The 15,106-nt window shown below is 42.7% G+C and overlaps 1 protein-coding gene across 1 annotated transcript; it reads right to left on the reverse strand.

Moving 5' to 3' along the window:
* Positions 1-3,072: 3,072 nt before the first annotated feature.
* LOC119227577 (60 kDa lysophospholipase-like) lies at positions 3,073-11,280 on the reverse strand. The gene is made up of 18 exons (XM_037486468.2): positions 11,196-11,280; positions 10,262-10,430; positions 9,798-9,909; positions 8,949-9,060; positions 8,597-8,722; positions 8,400-8,483; positions 8,051-8,177; positions 7,854-7,966; positions 6,443-6,628; positions 6,200-6,313; positions 5,937-6,053; positions 5,647-5,727; positions 5,202-5,365; positions 4,789-4,875; positions 4,486-4,585; positions 4,342-4,401; positions 4,176-4,214; positions 3,073-3,600 (listed from the first exon to the last, which is right to left on the reverse strand). Exons 2-18 carry the CDS (start codon positions 10,368-10,370, stop codon positions 3,598-3,600), a joined length of 1,734 nt encoding a protein of 577 aa, XP_037342365.2. The 5' UTR covers positions 10,371-10,430; positions 11,196-11,280; the 3' UTR covers positions 3,073-3,597.
* Between the last annotated feature and the right edge of the window lie 3,826 nt (positions 11,281-15,106).

Genomic DNA, 15,106 nt, shown 5'->3' on the forward strand with positions numbered 1-15,106 from the left:
GGCTGCCGCCTCGTACCACTCACAATACCGAGCAAGAACAATGAACTAAACCGTTATATGCCATTTATGTAATATTGTATATGTAATATGGTATATGTATTTTATATATGTATGCACACTATGTATCCGGTTACATGTTAACGTAGGTAACGATAGGATTTTGTTTTAAACGGTGCCCGCTTAAGACTTTACTGACTTATTTGGGGTTTCTTTTAAGTAAATACATTAAATATGAAACTATTAGAAATAACATAACATTATTGCTTGTGGCATTAGTTAGGTTTCAATATATAATATCGTCTGATTAGAGTGAATCTATTCGTGTGAAGGATAACACCACCCCCTGGTGGCCATTACAGGCTTCATACATTCCCTCAGTCCCATGGACAAATCATTTTGTCTTGTCTGTTTTGACAGTCCTCTACTGTGGCAAGGACTTGTCAATGTCATCTTTTGTTAAACTCATATCAAACAAACCAATGATGACAATGATATTCATTTTTGTTATATTTATATCATGGAAGAGGGAACATGTGTTGTCCCAAGCGGTCAAAGGTCCCAGATGATAAGAAACAATGTTGGTCAAATGCTGTGGTCTAAGGAAAATGATTTGTATGGCAATCACACATGACCCTAGAATACTTTACATCTAGAACATTTTGCATTTAGAGTGATCTCTGTTCAAGAGTGATCTCTGGAGCTGTGGACGGATGCACATCGTCAGGCTAGAATTGGGTTGGGAACCATTGCAACGGACGACCTGCTCTTTAGCATGTTGGACACACGAGCGTGCTGTTACAGAAAATGTATTTCACGCCAAATAACACTGGTCTGCTGAAGCCTATTTTGGGAGGAGGGTTTTAAGTTTTAAAACTGTTAAACTGTGACCGTGAACTGAGAGAATAAACATGTCCCTCAATATGTAGATGAGTTTGCAGTTTAGTGACACTGGAATGTAATTCAGTAGAAGAAAGGAATGTTTGGACAGGTTGTCTCCAGTTGCAGAGAGACTCCTTTTACTCTAAATACAATATTAGTATCCTCTTTAGTTGTACATTTGAGTAAGTTCCTTTATCATCACCAAAGTCAAAGGTCACATTTATCTTGAGGACACTGTGATGTTCTTGATTAAGCAGCAACCAGGAGTCCCGTGGTAACTCTGGATATGGACAGAATCTGTTAAACATATAGTTTAATCAAAGTGCTTTGTGGTCGCACACTCGTTGCTCTTGGCTCTGATATTTATTGTCCACATATCGTGTTGCTTCAGTGAACGCACAGCCGAGACAGTTTAGGAGACACAGAGTAAACGTGTTCACATCTCCACCACTAGGTGGCTCAATAAGTGTATTGAAACCATAGATTTAATTATATTTGACTGTATTCATGTTATTTATCTAGCTTATTACAGATGTATTTAATGCTGTTTATCCATTTTTACTTGAAGTTTAGGGTTAACCTGCAAATATACAATCATTGTTGTACACATGTCATGGAGGAGTAAAATGTGTCATTAAGCAATAAATAATGACAGTTAGGGTTAGAATAGAGAGGAGGGTTTTAAGTTTTAAAACTGTTGAACTGTGACTGTGAACTGAGAGAATAAACATGGTCCTCAATAAGTAGATAAGCTTGCAGTATAGTGACACTAGAATGTAAATTAGTAGAAAAAATAAACGTTTGGACAGGTTTTACTCTACATACAATATTAGTATCCTCTTTAGTTGCACATTAAGTAAGCTCCTCTATCATCAACAAGGTCAAAGGTAACATTTATCCTGAGTACACTGTGATGTCCTTGATCGAGCATCAACCAAGCGGACCTTGTAACTCTGGAGGAGCTGCAGAGATCCACAGCTGAAGTGGGAGAATCTGTCCACAGGACAACTAGTAAACATGTACTCCCCAAATCTGGCCTCAATGGATGAGTGGCAAAAAGAAAGCTGCTGTGCACGCACCCACCTGTTGACCGGACTGTCCACGTCCCACCCCTTCCCGACACGGCCCCTGTCGACCGTACCATGCGCGCTCCGCTTCAACACCGCATCATCCGACACATATCTGCTTTACACATCTGTATAACTTATTTCTGGTGACGCTTTAATGAAACTGTCGCTCTACGTTCACACGTCGTAGCCGCTGATTGGTCAAACCGGCTGTGGTTGGTTACCCGAACACCGGCTAACTGACCAGGTTCAGGGCGCTCATACAGAAATCCCTTTATCTGCATTTCCAAAGCCTTGCATTTCATCAGAGAAGGAACTGGATGAGACCCTGTGCTGTGTTACTCTCAAGATGGTTCATTTTCAATAATTTTGGAAAAAAACCACAAACCTGTAAGAAGGAGGAGGCTTTGGTTCATGCCAATACATAACCCTCCGAAATACATACCTCTCCTGACTTCGGCACATACCACCTGCTACTAATATAAAATGGAAAATCATTATTCTTTGGCCTGGTCAAAGGACAACAGGTCTCAGGGGAGAGTCCAGACTAAGAGCGATTCAAAAACCCTGATGTTTAGCAACCCACGAAGCACAGTCACCTGGTTTATATTTTACTGATATGATTATATATTTAGTAAGAGGTTTTAAAACCTATAAGTTTAGATAGTTGCTAAGTGAACAAACAAATTTACAGACTTGGAACGTGTGTATGCTAGAAATCGCCGCCGCGTCGGTGAACCACCTGGTTCCCCTGGTCCAACGCGTGCACTCACTCAGAGACCCCCAGTGGACTTTATAGGAATAGCAGCTAGTTCCATAGAAATGTAATTTATGTCTGGACCCGCCGGCGGGGCGGATTCGGCCCGGATTCGGCCCGCGGGCCTTGAGTTTGACACCTGTGGCCTACTGCAATCCCAATGAACATGGTTATTAGTCAGGACACAAAGGGACTCTGCACTGAGAGAAATGAGCTTCAACAATTGGTTATCATGCGCCATGTTCATGTCATGTCTATTGGTGAGGAGTCCTTAGCCAGGAGGTTTATGTGTGTGAGTTTCAGTGTCAGAGCAACACTCAAAAGCAACACAGGAGACAATGTTTTGAAAGAAACGATTTATTGAAATGTATTTTTTTATCCAAAACTCACTATTTCATTCTCACACACAAATACGCACACACAAGCTTTCTTGAAATGTCAGTGGGACATTAATACATCACAGAAGATTCTCTTACAGATGTAAAATATAAGGACCAAGATTTTTTTTTACTTTTCAAAACCAAACAACAAGTGGGGGTGTTTTAAATTGTTTACTCGTCTCAAGTCATTTGTTCGTAATCTTGGACGCAAAGAACATAAATTGACATCTAAATGAATGACAACACAGCTGACCCTGTAATTAATCCTGAATATATTGCTATTTTATTTTACAAAGTGACGTAACTGTACTACGTAACCTTCCTCTTCCCAATGCTGTTGTGTGTACTAAAAGAGTTGGAGAAGAGTTTTCTACATTTTCTTTTACTCCCAGTAGGTCTCAGGAAACATGTGGCATGTATTGGTGCGCTGGACGGAGTGAGGAGGACGGAGTCATGAGGACGATTCTTGTTGGTCGACGACAGCTCACAGTCCTCTGGGTTGCTGGAGACTCGATCACTTCCACAGAGACAAAAAGAGGACAGGATTAACAGGAAGCACTGGGGAGGGGAGAGACATTCCAGTGCTCTTGATTGCCATTGTGTGAGCACACAAAAAAAAGCAGACAGGTCAGCCTGGTGTAGAGCAGGCCGCACAGGTTTAGCACTCACAGGAGTTTGGTGGACAGCTATTAAAAGGTGACTTAAAATCTGATGGTTGATTGATTAAAAGCATGCTCACCTTAAATCTCAAAGATCATTGCTCCTTGAAACAAGATGTATAGACTAAAAGCATAATCAATTAAACATCATAAAGTAACAAAATGGAAAAATTCATAATTTACAATTAATTGTAAGTGTTCTCCCACTAGCTACACAGCTTTCCTCCAGCTCCAAATTGCCTGTGACTGGGTTTGTTGGGTATAGATGTGTGTTTTAGTGACCTAACCTCTCATGCAAAGCATGCTGGGATACAAAAGCCACAGGACTGAGAAGGATAAGCGGTTTATGAACTGGATGGGAGTAAAACGGCCACATGCTCAACGTGGGAAATGCACAAACTAGGAAAACACACGTTCACTTAAACTCATTTACCTCATCATCACGCTGCTCACGAATCTCACCAAACACAGGCTGAAATCAAACAAAACAAAGATGTAATTGAGAGGCAATTAGAGACAGGAAATGATACCATGTTGAGTGTCTAGTGTGGATATCGGAGCAGAGCTGTCAAACAGCTGCAGTGGAGAGGAGGGGTTACCTTGGGTTTTTTGAGCTGCTCTAAAAATGCCACCACTTCTTTTTTGCCGAGAGCACCGGCCTGTGACGGGTGGAGAGTGAGCAAAACAAATGAACCACACAGGTTTGTCTTATGAACTTCAGAATATCTGTCCCGAAGACCCACCAGTTCAAGGGATGTCTGTCCATTGTAGCCGCGTTGATTCAGATCGGCTCCAGCGAGTTCCCACATTTCGAGGCCCTCCAGGTCCCCGCTGGCCGTCAGGCTGCCACAGAGGAGACAATATAAGGTTCTCCCAAAATCAAATAGCCATTGGGGGAAGGAAAAAGTGTTGTGTAAAGGGACTTTTGTTGTTTATGTAACAGTGGGACAACCGGTTGAGCCCGAGTCAACTATGTAGGAGGGTCACCGAAGTGACGGCTGAACAACGGAGGACCTTTATACGATTGTTCCACGGCGCACGCTCACCTGCACAGTTCAGTCCCTGCTTTGTCCAACTCGTCTCTGAAAAGCTGCGCCCCGGCCTTCCTCAGCAGCTTCACCATCTCCTTGTGTCTGAAGTCATTGTAAGAACACGTGGGGAGTTACTAGGAGGAGTATAACATTCAGTTTGACTCTTTACTGCCAGCATAGGTTCTTCTTCATGTCATCTGGTTTGGCGTGTAAGGACAAGTTCCTTATCCCCTGCAATCAACCACCCACGCAGCAGTCACTTGCAGTGACACTTGGTGGTGACAGGAAACCGACAGTCACAGGACAGCTCGCTTTATGAATAAAAGACGAGATTTCTATTGTTTGCATCTTAAAATAATAAAAGGACATCATTTCCTCAACAGACGGATAAAAGCTAAAGCCATCAGCACTCACTGTTTGAGTCTCACCTGAAGCGCACAGCGTTCCCCAGGGGCGTGTCCCCATAGCGATCTTTGGCGTGCACTTTGACTCCGTGACTCAGGAGGTACTCCACCAGTTTGAGGTGGCCCTCGCAGGCAGCGATATGTAGGGGTGTGCGTCCGTCGTAGTCACTCAGACTGAAGTTAGTGCCCTGCCAAAGATAAACACGCACAGGGTACAGTACTTCTCCTGGTGGCCTGGTGAGATTCTGTGTTCTTAACAAACCTAAGATAAATTGGAGAGACCAAAGCCAACGTTGAATTGATCCTTTTGTTAAATATCATATGTGACAGCGACAATTTTTCGTTTTTGCGACAGACAGAATTGAGAAATTAATGTCAACATGGGGGGGGGGCTGATAGTGGAACAACAATAACAATAACAACCACGGGCCAGGTGAAGGTTGTTCATGGTTGCCGTGCAGTTTCTTACCTTTAGGGCATCTATGTCTCCGATCCTAGCGGCGGCACATGCCAGTGGGGGAGTCAGGGCCTCACGGATGGCTTCCAGCTTCTGCAGACACCACAGGTATGACCCCAAATTAGCAGCTATTCTGAATAGGTTGAAATCAATGAAGTTGGCCTTTTTTGGAATTTAATGTCAACACTGCAAGCACGTGACTGGAGTGCTTTTTCCTCCGCTTTTGTCCTTCGATCTTGTCATAGCTTTCAGCGGTTTCCTTGGTTGTGTCTCTTAAGTTTGTGTTGTGAGGGTGCCGTCACCTCCTTGTAGTTGGCGTTCAGGGACCTGGCGATGACCTGGATGAATCGGCCGTCGCTCAGAGACAGTTTGGTTTCGGGAAAGTCGGACACCTCACCGCGCAGGTTCTTACCCATCATCTGGACAGAGTTACACAGAAACCACAGAAGACACCTGAGCTTCCCATTTTTGTAATGGTTATAATTGTTGCATAATCTACATGGTACACTGGTGTCTTCTTCTTCTTCTACTCTTAAAAAAAATTCTTTTGAAAGCAGAAACCAACCTTTTTCTTGACATCAAAATCTATCTCTTTCTTGGCCAATACGTAAGAGAGCTTAGACAGGGCCGCCTCTGGAGTCATGTCTCCACCAGCTATTAGCCCTGCGTCCTTCAACACCTGAGAAGTCATAGGTATGCATATATATATGTAAGCTCTACAGTATTTTTATTTTCTACATGAGAAATTCAGTATTCTGTAAATGCAGTAGAAATGGGTCAGGATTGACTGGGGGGCAACACAACGTGCCTGTCCGGTGGCGTACGAAGCAGACACGGTCCCCTTCAGGCACTGGGTGCAGTTCATGATGATGACCCCGGAGTCGGTGGCCTCCTTCAGCGCCGCCAACAGGTCAGGTCGGTTATCGGGGGCGTTTCCGCTGCCGTAGGTCTCCAGGACTACGCCCTCCATGGGCGGCTGCAGGAAAGCCGTCACCTGGTCACAGATAAGCCAAAGGATACGAAGGTTACACACTCCCACGATTCATGGCCAACTGGACTGGCTTCTTGTCTGCATGTCATCAAATTGAGTTAGAATTAGTATTCTGTGCTATTTTTACTGTAGCCCCTTTCACTCCAATGCATGATACTTTTCACTCTCTTAAAAGCCCATCTGATGCAGTCTGTGCAACCGGTATCTCAGTCACTGATTGGCTGGCACCGGGAGGCCCTATACTATGGGGCGCGGTTTGTAAAATGTTGCACGTTCTAAAATCCTGCGAAATTTTCATACATTTAGCGTTATCATATGGATAAAAAAGCAGGACAATACTCATTAGAGACAAAATCATGTAAATACATGAAACAACTTTTCCAAGTACAATGTTTGGCAGTAACACAAAGTTGTTAAATAATAAATGTTAAATGTAAATATAAATGTTAAATATAAATGTAAATGTAAATGTTAAATCTAAATATAAATCTAAATGTTGAGTTTAAACGTCAGACATGACGACTGACAATTACAATACTTACGGTAATTCATGCAGCAAGCCAAGATGGCAAGTCCGTATGAATTAGCTCTTAAATGTATAAAAAAGGTGCCTGGTTTAGTCAATGTTTTTCTGATGGAATAAGCATCAAAAAAGCTTTGACGCTGGATATATGACCAAAGAAGCGCTTGTACAGCAGAGACACTAACCCCTAACACCTAACCCTTAAATTAAAGTTAGCTATATTTTATTGCAAACCGTAGTTTTGAACAGCCGGTTATCTTTGAAGGGAAAATCGTTAATTGCATTTTAATACATTGTGGAGGAAAACGTTGCACCAAGCTAGTAAAATTGTGATATGTTTGATTAATGACATAATTTTGCGGGATTTGATTTTTTTTAATTAACCAAAAATGATTTAAAGACATCAGATTATAATTGTGAAAAATAGGGAATTCTAGTTTCATGTAAATACTAGCAGGTAATGGGGGATTTGTAATGTGATTATTTTGTGTACTGTCCCAGACAGTGTGTACCACAAACAGTACCAAGAAAATGAATAAAAAAGAAAATCATCAAACTACAGGCAGCTGGATGATTCCCCAAAGAGAACACATATTGATCACTCTGACGTGGGTCACATCGACCAAAAACGCTCTGCACATGAAGCGGGTCCTAACGGGGACGGAGTGGACATCGATGGTTCGGTTCTGGTCCTGAGCCACTCACAGTAGCAGTAGTGATTCCTGGGAACAGCCTGAGCAGCCCCACGTTACAATTCAGCTCGGTGCTGACATGAAATTGTGCTGTGTGGTCTGCCCTCCGCACCGTATCCCAGTTGACTAAAAAGGACGAAAAAAATAGAAATAGGTTAAAAGTGGAGAAATGCAGAAATGTTTATTTTACACGTGGCACCAGCGGCTCACTTAAAAAGTCCACTTCAGCGATGGCCAGAGGATCCAGGTTGGGAGAGGAGAAGGCGTCGAAACTCTCAGCATTCACCTTGGTCACACGGTTCCCTCTGAAGAGTTTGTTGTAGAAGTACAAGCACACCTGAATGGAGGGAAACATACATTCACTGCACACACATTTGTTTCTTTATGAAGACAAAACCCTCTCAACAGAGCAGGACACATGCATGAGGAGATGGTGTCCTGGGTAATCTTGAGTCTTTTTTCTATTTCTTTCACAAATAGGCAAGTAAGTATGTTTTCTCTTTGAGGCTGACAAATGTGTCTATTGATCAAATACAATGTCCCTTCTCCCTTTCCTCACCTCAGGAATGTCAAACTGGCCTGCGATCAGCAGCGCCCCCAGCAGGTTGTCTCGGCCGTCATTCCTCATCCGAAAGATCGGCACCTGAAGTCAGAACGAGTCTCGTCTTAAGAGGGCAGAGAATGTTTGAAAAGGTGGCACGGACATTTTGTTCTTTTTTTTGGTCTCTTAGACCAATTTCACACAGCAGCACTTACCTGAGATCCGGTGAGGATGATTGGTTTGCACAAATGTTCACACATGAAGGACAGGGCCGAGGCTGTGTAAGCCATGGTGTCTGTGCCGTGCAGGATCACAAAACCGTCAAAGTCGTCATAGTTTTTCTGGAGAAAAAAATAAGACCACATAGTTGTGGATTATTTTTAGATTCCGGCATCTATTTCTCTTTTTTTACAATGTTATGTGATCATATTTATGAGCAGTTATTGTATTATGATTATTGTAAGATTGATTGATGTCTCGCTTTTTAAAAGCCTAAATTTTTCTGTGTTTAATTAGAAATGCAGGCAATCAGAACCATATCAATGAAATGGATCCAGCAGCAAGTACCTCAATGTCCTTTCCAATTGTACCCCAGTCTTCTATGGAAATGTTGGAGGAATCCAGCAAAGGGCTGTACTCTAGAACAGTGTACACAACCCTCTTATTGTGTTCAGTCGGCCTGCAAAAGAGAGAAGTTCATCTATGAGGTGTTGTCACATAATAATGCAATCGAAATAAGTTAGAGATTATGCTGAGAGAGTCTGAATTTCAGACAGTAGCGAGCCTGTTGAGTCCCACAAGGACACAAATACCGGAGGCTGCATTATGTGTTCCCTTTCCGCAAAGACTAAAAACATTAATTCATTTAGGGCATTTAAACCTGTTTAACCTACAGGTTGGTATTTGGCGTTTGTACTGTTTGTACAGGCAGAAAACTTCGCTCCAAACCACACGGTTAAACAAGTGCCTATTAGTCTTCATCGTGCTCGTTAAACAGAGTTGGATAAAGTTCTGGTTAAAAATGAGACGTGAGTTTGAAGAAGGATGAACCAAGCTGACTTTATGAAGCGAGGTTGGAGAGCCATCTCAGGTTAGGGAGAAAGTCTGTGTTTCTCTTTTTCTTCCAGTCACAAGGCAGAGAGCCTCTCGTGTACACATATTCATGCTGCCTGTGTATGGAGTCTAACTCGACACAGCTCCACCTGCGACAGCGTGACCGGCTCGAGGGCCATGGAAAGATTTTCTTTTTAATCTCCCTTTTAAAAGGGAGGCCGTATGGTCACCCCCGACAAAATCTCACTTATCAATCTTTTCTTTCATTATATAAAAAGCTCTTGAGCAGATGATTTTACACATACAATCAGAAGACGAATCCTGTGTAAAGAGCACAACATGGATAATCATGGGTTGGCTTACGGCAGGACCAGGGTGTTGTCTTTCAGGCCGATCTCCTTGGCGTACTCCTCATCGTGGAGCATGGGCATCTTTCGCAGTCCTTTCACTAAAGCGTTGGCCTCTGGGGCAAGCCCTGTTGGTGAAAATCATATGTTAAAAGGGATACTGTTAATCAGGGTTACTGTTAATCAGTGGCAGTTCAGCGAAACAGCACAAGGGGAATTATAAAACAGCTCCACACCAAACATCAGTCTCATACTGAACCCTAGTGGCCGTTGTGAGGAAAAGACTCAAAGTTTCCATTTGCAGCCGAGTCTGCTCAAAAAAGGAACTGCCTGACCATATATTTAACTTTTGCAAGTTTGCCAGTGTGATAACAGGAAGTGCACCAGCAACTGTATTTGAACTACTTGTTTGTGTATAAATAGTCGAGGGGGGTGGGGGGGGATAGAACATATTTGTGCTACGTGCAGGTAGCCACTAACCTCCATCCTGAGGCGTCATCCCGATGGTCCCTCCGGTGTAGATCACCAGGACTCTCGCCTCGGTGGGGGGGGGCTGCGGGATCTGTCTCTGAGCATTCGGGTCAGACATTTCGGTCAGGTCGAGCGAAGGCAGGGGCCGTACCTTGAGATGAGGGAAACTCTGGGTTGTCTGTTTCAAAAAGGGAGATAAACCTCAGGGTCAGTCACTAAGGCAAATGAGCCTGTGAACCTAACCTGGTCGGGAGCAGGTTTTCTTCAATAAACATTACAATACATGTCATTTAGCTGACGCTTTTATCCAAAGCGACTTTCATTGCATTTCAACCATAGGGACACAAACTCAGAAGAACAATAAACAAGAAAGTACAAAATCCTCAAGTCCTTGTGACATTCTAGCTTTCTTTTCTGTCTTGGTTTTATGCAATCATTCAATTACTTAGGATGAACATTATTTTATTGTTTCCTTTTAATTAGTAATTATACTTAATATAAACAGGGGGGAAATGTTGGAAAAGCTACAATAATGTTCCACTTTAGTTTGACAGAAAGTCTGTACTCAAGATGTTGTGTGATAATCAAGATGTTGCTGCGTCAATGTTTCTACATCCGAGGATACGAGCACTTTTTGCCAAGAGCCCCACCCTGTTTTAGCATGTTTAATTTCCAACTCTATAATCCTGCTCCAAAGATGAAAACATTTGAATAGTCTAGGCAGTGGGTCAACTCTGTCACCTGTTTGCAAACATTAAATATCCTATTTTGATGATTTTACAGTTTTTCTAACAATGTTTAATTTAATTGCATTCTTCTAGCACTTGCTGTACGGGTCGTTTACATCTTTCAGTAGAACATTTAATAACACCCTCAGAATAATGATAATACACTACAATGACATTTGTCATCAAATTTGGTAGACGTGATCGAAATCCCTTACCTTTGTATCTGTGGCTTTGCAGAGTTCCGGAGGTCCAGTGGTGGTTTGCGGAAAGAGGACCCGTCTTATATACAGTAGGCTACACTGTAAAAAGAAATTAAGGGGGTTCAACTTACAAAGATAAGTTCAAGGGCTGCCTTACACTTTTGAGTAGAATCAAATTGGATTTACAATTTGGTACAACTCATAATGTTGCGTTTAACTTAGCTCTGGACTAATGTCTGTAAGTTCACATGACTGTTGCACATGTTTATTCAACTCAGCAACGCAAGTTTAAAAGAAACTTAACTTATTATCATGCATTGTGTTCACTAGGTCCAACTAATCTAGGTCTAAATAATTTCAACTCGCTTATTTTAGTTAAAGTTACTTTCCTAGTTAATTTTACTTAAAAGTATGCATTGTTTCAAACTACAATTTATAGTTATAAGAAACACCATGTCTTGTTGCAAAAATGTTATTTCTTGCATTAAAATAAATAGTTTTTACATTATAACGTGCTGATATCTAACAACTTCTATACTGTATTTAAACAAAATATTCAGTGGTGTTAAACAGAATATTCACAAAAGGTTCAGACAGAAAAACCTTACAAGTCAATGTAAAATGGACTTCAATTTACAAATAATGAGCAACCTCATACATCTTTCTTGAAGCAGTTCAAAATGTCTGCAGCTCTGTAGACCTCTGGCACTCTTGGGACCAAGTCATCAACGATTGCGTCCAGCTGGCCACGTAACAGCCGCCCTGCTTCGGATCAAGGACACTCAGGTGGCGACCAGGTGGCAACCTGAGTGTCCTTGATCCACTGAGAGATGTCTGACTGACGTCTCTCAGTGGAGGTCCGCTCACCACCTGAAGATCAACCCCGACCAGACTGAACTACTTCTCTTCCTCCGTAAAAGATTCTCTGAGCCGGGACCGGACAGTTGACTGCTAGCGCCCACTCTGACTGCTAGGAACCTCGGTGTGACGCTTGACACCCAACTCTCCCTGACTGCCAACATCACAGTGACAACACGATCCTGTAGGTACACGCTCTACAACACATTGGATGTTGGAGAAACACGGATAAGACCGCTAATCTTACACGTGCAGAGGTCAGTGAAGTTCGGCCGGCCATGCGGACCCATATCCAGCAATCACCCTGCATGCACTGCAGCAGGTGTGCGACTGGCAACCAGTATTCGTTTTACCCTGCAGGTGCATCCGGGTCGCTCCAAAGTCACGTTTAGTCTTGTGCTCAGCCACCTGCATACAGGGAGCGGATAAGGGCAGACGGGTTTTCAAAAAGCGGCAGTTGCCTGGGGGGATTTTTGGCGCGTACACCCACCGATACGACAGCCAGTGGCGGGGATGGTGTGGTGCAGGGGTCAGCCTGGACGTGTTGCCGTATGCACCCGGCTGGTGGCTGTACAGTGAGGCCAGGAAAGCGCACAAGTATGGCCGTGAAAGGCGTCCCTCCGATAGACGGAATGGAGCGGGAGGAGATCCCCTAGGAGAGACAGAGACCCCGCGTCCGCCTGAAACAACTGCAGACATTTTCGACACAGCGTCCATCATTACATGAACGTTGGCTTGATTCAATTATATTTTTCTAAATGTCCTCTGAAACATTAAAAATGATAGGTCTGCATATACTTTGGTTCAACAACCGGTCCAAAAAAAAGTTATCATGACGTTTTTTGATCAAATCCTTTTTTACAGTGTTTGCTCACTTTCAGATACAGTAAATCATGTGATTTAGGAGAAGTTGCGAGAGAAGCGAATTAATTGTGAAACAGCCGCTCACCGCAGACACGCAGGCAGCTAAAACTGAACCTCTGTAAGTTGGACACAACCTAACCGAGAGACGCTGGCCCCGAGCCAACAAAACAGGTCATCAAAACGGCTGCTGGTCAGCCCGGAAACAGCGCTGGAAGCGGCGGTCATCCAGGCGCACTTCCTTCTCTGTTCGGCGACTGATGAGGTCATGAACCCAAACACAACACAGTTTGCGGTGCCGAGGTTTGTGTAATTCACACAAAAAATAAATAGCAGAAATAGTGGTTATTTATTGCCAGAGGCTGGTAGACCGCGGCTACCCATAGTTAGCTGTAGATAGTTACTGCTCATTTCTCCTGTTGGGTATTAGCAGTGCGCTGATATTTCTTTGTAACTGCTTTCTTGTGGAACCACACAAACACACAAACACACAATAAAGAAGATTGGAATCACATTTGCATCTGCGTTCTGTTTGATGCACTGCTGTGGTCACACATCCCCAACGAGCTCCACTTACAGTCCTAGAGCTGTCAACCCCTCATTAGATTTATCTTTCTCGTATTAGGGGTACAAATAACAACTAATGTTTTTAAATACATGTATACTGCCTACTGGTGGTGTAAAAGTGTCTGAAAAGGGCCTTTTGGGGGCCTTTATCATATTCAAAAGTTGTTAAATTTGGCATGGATATCTGGACTGTTAAAAAAAGTTTCTGCCCCCAATGTCCGATCAACTTGAAAGTTGGCACACAGGTGCTCTTCCACATGCTCTACAAAAAAGTCAACCATGGTATGCAAATGAGCCTAACTAGATTTTCCGCCATTTTGAATTTAGTGAAAAACACCTTTTTTTCAATCCAGTTTGATTGTCACGAAACCTTCAGTGGATCATTATTGGTTCATAATGTGCCTTTGATATATTAGAATGGTGCTGATAACTCATTGTCTTGGTGAGATATGGGCTAATTCACTTCATAGGGGTGTGGCTTAATCTGGCAGATTTTTAACTTCCAAATGACTTGACGTTTTTTTGGCCTATTTTCATGATTTCTTACAGTTGCAAAAGACTGAACACCTCCCAGGGATTAAACCCAATCCTTTTCAAAATCGCCCAGTGTGTTCCTGAGACCTTAGGCTCTAAAACTTGCATTTTGCCGGAAGAATTTCCAAACTGTGTGTGTAGGGAGCATTTTCAAAAAACCACCATTCGCCACGAACATTGAAGTTGTTGCTTAATCTGGCAAGATTTCTAACTTCCAAATGGCTTGGCCTGCCCTCACCAAAATTGCAGGATGTGTTAACATTGAACCCCTGAACACACCCTAATTTTTGAAGATTAGGGGGCGCTGCATTTAATCATTAAAGATGTGTCTTTTTGGCATATTTTCATAATTCCTTATAGTTGTAAAAGACCGAACAGTTGAACGGACTCCACATTGTGAGAAATAAAATACGCTTTAAACCAAGAAGCAAAGCCGTAAGCTGTTTATTCACAAGACACAAGCTATAGTCGTGCAGTAGCTAGCGCGTCAACAACTTTTAACCTGTCTATGCAGCCCCTCAGTGGCTTTAAGTTCGGCTTAGCCGCTACAACATCATTCACCCATGCATACACTAATGACAGGACCTATCATACACAGTGGCAACTGCCAATCAGTAACTAACATTCAAACACTGTAGTCACAGCTAGAGGAGCAATCCTGGGATTAAGTGTCTTTCCCATGGACACATTGACATGCAGGTTAGCTAGGCCTGGGATCTGCCTCTGATTGGAAGACGACCACGCCCCCTACTCACCCACAGTCACCCTAAGCTAATTAACAACTAAGCTAGTAATTAATTGATGGGCCTCATCAAACAAGCTAAAAGTTTAATAAACATCGAGACGATGTAAAGGTAGCAAGATGAGTGGGAATCTGAACCTAAAGCAGTGTTAATTTCGGCAGCTATTTCTGATTTAGTCTAATTGACAAAAATGCATGTTAGTTTTAGTCACATTTAGTCATTTTAATCCTTAGTTTTAGTCGACGAAAACTAATTACATTTTAAGTCTAATTTTAGTCACATTTAATAGCCATATTAAACTCATTTTCTTCCCTTCTCAGGCCCAGGGACCCCCTGTGTCTACAACTGCATAATATTCTATCT

This window comes from Pungitius pungitius, chromosome 14, assembly GCF_949316345.1.
Source record: "Pungitius pungitius chromosome 14, fPunPun2.1, whole genome shotgun sequence".
In the NCBI taxonomy this organism is placed as follows: Eukaryota; Metazoa; Chordata; class Actinopteri; order Perciformes; family Gasterosteidae; genus Pungitius; species Pungitius pungitius.